The sequence below is a fragment of the Musca vetustissima genome, unplaced genomic scaffold (assembly GCF_032173495.1).
Source record: "Musca vetustissima isolate MV318-11 ecotype Yass unplaced genomic scaffold, APGP_CSIRO_Mvet_v1 utg7804, whole genome shotgun sequence".
Taxonomy (NCBI): domain Eukaryota; kingdom Metazoa; phylum Arthropoda; class Insecta; order Diptera; family Muscidae; genus Musca; species Musca vetustissima.
Window position 1 is genome coordinate 836780 of NW_026887929.1, and position 8031 is coordinate 844810.

Consider the following 8031-nt stretch of genomic DNA (forward strand, 5'->3'; position numbering starts at 1 on the left):
TATGTAAAATGTCACGTATGGTTTATTACTCAAGTCATGATCGATTGCAGCAAATATTTTCATCGTTTTGAAAGAGGTAATTGGACATTTTACTTTAAAATTTAGTAGATAATTTTGATATTAAAAAAATATATATGTATATATAAATTTAATCAGATATATGTTGGGGATTTTGTGTAATTTATCGAAACTTTGGACACAATTAAACACACTATGTGAAATTTCGTCTCAATCACACATTAATTTAGGCGTTTTGTGTACCATTTACCTCAAATCGGGAGAAAATATATATGGAAGTTATATATGACACAATTAAACACACATGTATTTTGATTCAAAAATTTGCCAAATGTCGGCTCAATCAAATCGATTTACCTCAAATCGAACGAAATTATATATGGGAGCTATATCTAAATCTGAACCGATTTCAATAAAACTTAACACATTCTATCCTAGACTCAATTCCATACGTCATGCCCAATTTATTCTCAATAGGACAATCCTTGGGAGTTTGGTGCACCATTTGCCTAAAATCAGATGAAATTTTATACGATGTTTCTCAAATTTGAATAGGGTTCGTCATTGGGCCAAATAAATGAGCTCTGCCAAATTTCATCTCATTCGGATCATTACAATTTGATTACAATTTAACATGGACAGACAGATGGACGTATGGACATGCATAAATCGACTCGGAAAGTGATTCCACGCATATTCTCAAACTATGGGTCTATCTTGTTTCCTTTTGCCTATTATAAACATATACACAAAGGCATAATACCCTGTACCACAGGATGGTGATGGCTACAGCATTTCCAATGTATGTTCGTTAAAACAACCCGAGTCTCTCTAGGCTGTTTAAATTGTTTAAAACCAGTAGGTCTGCTACTCACTACTCAGCTGCGACCTAGAAGTCAAGACAAAAAAATATTAAATTCTTCAAATATATAAATTTGTTACGAAATGCCCCAAAATGCCAAACCCGTTCTGTACTCTACTCATTTCAAGCAATTAACAAATGCCATGGATTGTCTTTGTCCATTGTACATAATTGTTTGTAACAATGCTTATATATAAATTTTATTTTTATATAATTATTTTTTTATAAAAATTTCACAGTTACTTTATCATATTTTTACTAATTTACTTTTTAATTATTTTTTTTTTTGTTTAGAATATGTTGCGATTGCTTGATACAATTATTATTATTTTTATTTTTACTTAATAAATTTGTGATTTTTTATATTAAAAAAAAAACAAACAAAAAATGACTAAAACTATTTTTTTTCAAACACATAAAAATGCATAATCAAAGAAATGACTAAATAATAACAAAATACATACAATAAAAAGGGACGATAATATATTGCGAATACTATAACTAGCATAGTCTTGGAGATGGAGGAGGTAATAAGTACGGGATAATTTACTTTGCCATGTGGTGGTGGTGTTGGTGGCAGTAGAGGCAGCTGATTCCATTGGTTGTCATGCCTGATAATTGTCAACAACATCATGGCCGGTGGATATGGTGGATGCCACCGACAAACGTTGCATATCTTTGTACAATGGTCTATTAGCATTTTCCGCCTCCGCCGTATTATCTACTATCGAATAGTCACCCAAATCAACTGTGTCAGGGGAATTTTCTTTAACCATCGGTGAACTATTTGCCATTTGTATAATATTTAAATTATAATATACACCCTCATCATCGATTGTATAGAATTGACTAAAATCACGATTGGTAAATAATTGCACGGCCTCATTGCCATCGAGTTTATAACATGACATTATTTCCGGCTTATCTTCTGAACCGCTTAGATATTGCCAAAAGCTATCATCTTTTGGTTTGTTTTGTTCCGACGGCACAGTTTCGAAAACTTCACCATCACCGCTGAGTTCCAAATCGAATGAAGCCTGTATGGAGAAACTTCTGGCAAAGGATTTCTTTTTCATTTCACTGTTAAGCATCATGGGAGGAATTTTACGGCCGCCACATAAAACATGTGTGGCATCAACTTCTTCGGCACTGCGTTGTGATGAAAATCTTGAACTATGGCGTTTCTTATTATTGGCAGTCAGTGGGTTGTTGAGTACAAATGTTATGTTCCAAAAACATATTTGTTCGGAAATGCTAACCAGCACACTGTTGCAGGGTGAGAAATGCATATCGTGCACGGGTTTTACGTGAGATTTAAGGCAGTAGATTTTTTCAATTGTGAACTTATCATCTATGTTAATTATTTTGTAGACATTGATATCACCACACGATACTTGTTGTTGGTGATTGGCATTGTTGTGACTGTTGGCATTTATTGAGTCTTGAGGATATATGGTGTTGACATCGTAGGACTGCTGAGTCTGAGGTTTATTTAAGCCAACGGCAAATAATTGTCCATTGGCTGAGGCAGTTAAACAGGTTATCAGGCAGTTATTTTCTTGTTTTTCACATACTAATTTATATTCGATAAATGTTTCATGGGCCTTTAGGGTATAGATCTGGAAAACGAAAAGACAAATCAATTAAAAATGTAAGCAAAATATTGAAAAAAATATGTTTTTTTTTTTTTAACTTACCCTAACTAGAAAATCAGTGAAACCCAAAAACAATAAATTTCCCTTTAGATCGCAATCGGCCAGGCCTTTGTGGGGTTCAATTAGATTGTGGTGTTTTAGATTTTTGGTCATAAACTGCAAACGAAAATAATATTAAATTACATTACATTATTGAAAATAAATAATGGCTAAAATATCTCACTCCCACTTACCACAACGGCCCCATAAACATTGGCCATTAAAAAGAAATTCTCCATTAATGGATAGGTAAATTCTACCACAAATTTACTTGGCGAGAGCGGAGGAATATCGTTGAGAGGAATTATGTGACTAAATTCATTGGAGGTGGCAATTAGGATGTCACCATCAATTAATTTCAGACGTTTAATAATCTCAGAGCTTCCACCAAAAACTCCCAACGATGTTTGTTGATGTACATCATAAATGCCACCACCCTTCAGGGCCACAAACACTTTATGGCCATGACAGCATATGGCAGTTATCTCAGGCAGTGTTTCGTTGTCATTGACTATATTGAGGATTTTCCAATTTTTGGCATCCGTTGTGGATATCTGATGAATTCGATTTTCACTATCCACGGCATAGATAAAATTCTCACCATCATAGCAGGCCACATCAAACATCCGTTTTCCCTTGAAACGTACAGCACCCAGCTGCTCACCCACTGCCAAATCATTGCCAGCATTGTACATAATATTGTGTTGCCAGTCCAACCTGCCTTCGGGTGTTTTGCACAAGCCCAATAGATATATTATCTTCTTGTGCTTCAAACCACATGTGACCATACATTGGAATTCTTCATCGTCCAAATCGTAAATATCAATCGAAGTGATATTTTCACTAACTATACTCTCCAAAACTTTCAGAGGTTTGGCTAAATCGAAAACGTGGAGACCTTGATTGGACCCCACCATCAGATAGTTATAGGTCAGGGAATATTTGGCACAGGTAATATTGAAATTATCGTTTTCGAATAACACTTCCACACTACCATCCACATAGCCGGCATAGAACTCGGGCCGTAAACGTACAATGGCATTTTGAAAGACCATTAAAATGTCATCACCACACACTTCGTAGTAGATAAAGTTTTTGAGGTCCCTGGACCAATTGAAACGTATCTGCTCCTTGCCGGTGTTGCGTTGATTTATGAACGTTATGTCCACTGGGGTCTCTGCACTGTTGTGCAAAATCATCCAATGGGTTTTTATTTTGCATACACACTTGATGTCCATTATATCGGTTTTGCATGGCATATAACCGTTGTTGGTGCGGAATTCCTCTGTGGTAAAATCGAGTATTATAATATTGCCATTATCCAAGGCTACATGTAATTTATTGTCACCCGCAGATTCAAGGTAAAAAGATACGATACGTCTTAGCCCAGGAATGACATCGTTAATACACTGTTTAAACGTGCAACTGGGTATTTGTTGGGGGCACAATTTGTATTCATCTGGATTGAAATTGGCATCAGGATTACGACGTTGGGCAATCATGCGTCGAATTTCATCGGAAATTTTCCATAATTTCAGTTGGCCCATTGAATCCAGTGTTAGCAAATGATTGGTATCATTGAAAGGTTTTATGTCGATAATATTCACCGGTGATTGCCTAATCAATTGGACATGTTCACACAATGTTTCCAGAGAAATATCCACCAAATAGGTTTCATTATTATGCAATACTGCTATACAAATATCGGATTCCAAAATGCGTATCAATTTACAGCTACTGTGTAACTTGTGGATAAAACGTCGCTGATGGAAACGGCCCCTAGTTGGAGACAAAAGAAAAATTATTAATTATTTAATTTATGCGAGGAAATGTAATGAACCTTACGTTTCCAAAAACCACATTCTTCGTGGAAATTGCTGTATCTGCTGTAAGGCCATTTGTTTTATAACCTCCTCATTGGCCAGCAGGGCATATTGCAGTAGACAACAATCGGGAGCATGCAAAAGTTTCTCCTCCACTTTGGGCAAAAACATTATCAACTTTTTTACAATATTCACTGGACCATCCGCAATGATTTCATTTTCATAATATTTAAGATCCGCAATGGTATTGCGCAATCCAACATGACGCATTTTTTGTCCCAAAAAACCAAAATCTGTATAAAGCCGATGAAAGAGATTTATATACTTGGCGCCATATAAATGATAGCCCAGACATTGAAAGAAATAATTATCATGTTCCGTGGCAAAATATAAATCGACATCTTTGCGTATATCCAAATGTTCTTGGACCCTGGGAGGGATAAAAATAGTAATTTAAATGAGTTAAATAAAAATTCCTTCACTTACTTGTAATAATCAATAACAGCCCTATGCAATTGCTGGGCATTGATGAGTTTTTGTATATTCGGACAGTTTTTTATGTACGAACTATAGACATATTTTAAACTACAAACGGTCGTATCATCATCGCTCAATAACTTCTTTTTGACAAATGATTTGCTATGGAATTTATCAATGATTTTTTCAGTTTCGTTGAGGGATTTTTGCCATAAGTTTGCAAGGAGCTAAGGGACAAAAAGAAAAACGATAATAATTAATAAAATAATAAATTTAATTTCCCTTACCTTGACTGGTATTTCAGCACAATGTGGAAATATTGATAAGGTGGCATACAATTGCAATTGATCGGGTGACAATGATGATAAGGAATTTTCTATGTCCCGTTTGAATTTGTCATCGGGGATCCTATAAAAAATTAAAACATTTATTATGTCTTCTTAGTATTAAAATTATTAATACTCACTGCAAGGTATCCAAATTCCTTTTCCATTCATCCCAATTGGATCTTTTGTATTGCAATTGTCTGGCAATTATACTCAAAATATATGGATCAGCATTACTGGCATAAAAGATATCATTGGCATAGGACGGATTCACTTCACGCCATTTATATTTCCTTATGTACTTGTCCAACATAAAATGAAATTCTTTTAGGGTCATCTCTTCGCTTAATTTCATTTTTAGATTCACCTTATCCGGTAGGGTATCGTAGACCTTTTGATTCCGGGTTATTATCAAACGTTTACACACAAATTTGAAGACCGCTTCAGCTTTGGTATTTTGTACATTTGCCAGTACGATGAGACAGTTTTTATATTCTTTTGATTCTAATAAATTTTGAATTTTTGCTTTAAGCGATGCGATTTTATGGGTAATATTGGTAGCATTTATATTTTCATTTAGAAAATCAAAATCACGATTTAATTTAAACATTAATTGTCGAAGGGCCAGATAATCTTCTTGGGCATTTGTACATTTGATACAATCAATCCAGAATATATTAAAATCCATATGTTTCATAACAGTAAAATCGGAACAGACATCAAGGGCTAACCATTTTTTACCACTACCCAGATCGCCCAGTAGTACAACAGTATTGTGGGTTATTTTGGGATTGAGGCGTCGAAGTTTGCGGGATAATTCCATAAACTAGAAAACAAAAAGAAATATACAGTTAAAAATATAACAAAATAATCATGTAAAAAGGGGTTGGACCTTTATGTCGGACATATACCCAAAGATCTACTAATTTTGAAGATTAATTAGAGCCAAAATACCAAATAGTGTACCCATTGTATTGAGGCTAACACGAAACTGAAGCCAATAGTTTTTTATACATTTTGAATTAATTTTTCTCCTTCATAAAATTCTAAAAACTAATTTTTTTTAATAAAATACATTGCATACTTACCGGCTTAGTACGATGTACATTATATTGCGTATGCAGTTCATTATTACTTTGTATGGTACGCAACTTTTCCATATACAATTCTGTATACGCACCATGTATAACAAATTCACTTTTTATTTTATCCACAATCCATGGATAGTCATAGGCAATGGCATCTAAGAATTGCATAACCAAATCATCTGGTTTTATTGCCAATACCCATATTAAGTGTAAAATTTGTTCTTTGCCTTTCTGAAATACAAAAAATAATTAAATAAAAATATTTAAAAGAATTTCAAAATAATTACTTACTGCTTCTTCAATATAATCCAATTCCGGTTTGAGAAAAAGATCACGTAATTTTTCCTTGACATCGGCAAAATCGAAATCTTTTTCAAAATCTTTGACAAATGTTAACAAAATCTCACCATATGGTATGGTTTCGATTTCACTGGAACTGCGACTGTGGAAGCTCATTTTGTTTGGCTGTAATTACAAAATAAAAGAAAAATAAATAAAAAAATGCATCAACATGATTGAACGCAACACTGCAGCAACTAGAACAGAATAGATTGTAATGTGTTAAAAAGCAAAGCATTCAATGCCGCTGATTTGCCTAAATATGGTCATTTGACACACTTAAAGCCATTGACATTTGATTTTTTTGTTATAAAAGGAAAGATATAAATTTGTTTTTGGTATTGTTGTCATATTGTCTTTTTTATGAATGAATTAAAGCTGTTGATGGTTTTGGATTGTTTTTTGTTATTATGTATATATATGAATACAGGGATTGTGTGTAAGGTGAATGTGCACAAATAGCTTTGTTGTATTTTCCTTTACTTTCCACACAACAGGTGTTTTTCATTAAGCTATTTGCTTATTTAAATATTGTGCTAGGTCAGTAGCATGTTCATCAGAATAATGGGTGGGTGCGTAGAGTGGATTTGGAATTTCTGGAAAGAAATATATTGTAAATGATTGATTACATTTTTCAATTTGAAATGAATAACTTGCTTAACAGTAGATATTTCATTATTTTCCCACCAAAAATCTAGATTTTTTAAAGGGAAGTCATTCTGATGTGCTCCTCATCCTCATTTCAGCAATGATATTAAATCTAAGAATCTGGACTTTTTTTGGTTTATTTGATGACATTTCATTGATTAATCAAAATTGTGTCAATATTATTTGCTCTCTGCATGTGAAATAAAGTAATTTCCATAAAAATTATCTATTAAAAAAATAAAAAATGATTAAGAATTGTGCAACTCATTTAAACTGCTGTTTCCCGCGCCTTTTTTTAATCAGATGACTGTTTTTAACTGTCATAACTTTGTTTTCTCTCTACATGAGAGAACAAGTCTTTTCCGTTATAGACAAATTGTCTTAACTTCATGTACTCTCTGAATGCAAGGTAAGCATTGTCGTTGTGGTGATGAAAATTCAAAATATATTCTCTATTAATATAAGTACTTCAAATATTATAAGGATTTAAAATAATTATTCTAATTTAAGAATTGCACAGCACTGATATATTTGATTGTCTCCTTGTTGTCCAATCACCTGATTGGATAACTGTCATAACTTACTTTGGCTTGCTCTCTCTAAATAGTTGAGAGTGATACAGTCATTCCGTTTTAACGGCGTAAAGAAATAAAGGCATGACTTGGGCATGTCATTTATGAACGTAAGGGAAATTATTTTCCGTTATTATCGAGATGATGATGATTAAAATATTCTTATATTCTGAATTAATATAAA

The 8031-nt window shown here is 33.4% G+C and overlaps 1 protein-coding gene across 1 annotated transcript; it reads right to left on the reverse strand.

The window, feature by feature from the left end:
- Nucleotides 1-1485: 1485 nt before the first annotated feature.
- On the reverse strand, nt 1486-6744 carry LOC133335719 (uncharacterized). Its single transcript, XM_061544019.1, has 9 exons — nt 6580-6744; nt 6289-6519; nt 5341-6026; nt 5162-5282; nt 4884-5101; nt 4420-4827; nt 2769-4353; nt 2578-2691; nt 1486-2499 (listed from the first exon to the last, which is right to left on the reverse strand). Exons 1-9 carry the CDS (start codon nt 6742-6744, stop codon nt 1486-1488), a joined length of 4542 nt encoding a protein of 1513 aa, XP_061400003.1.
- Nucleotides 6745-8031: the final 1287 nt, after the last annotated feature.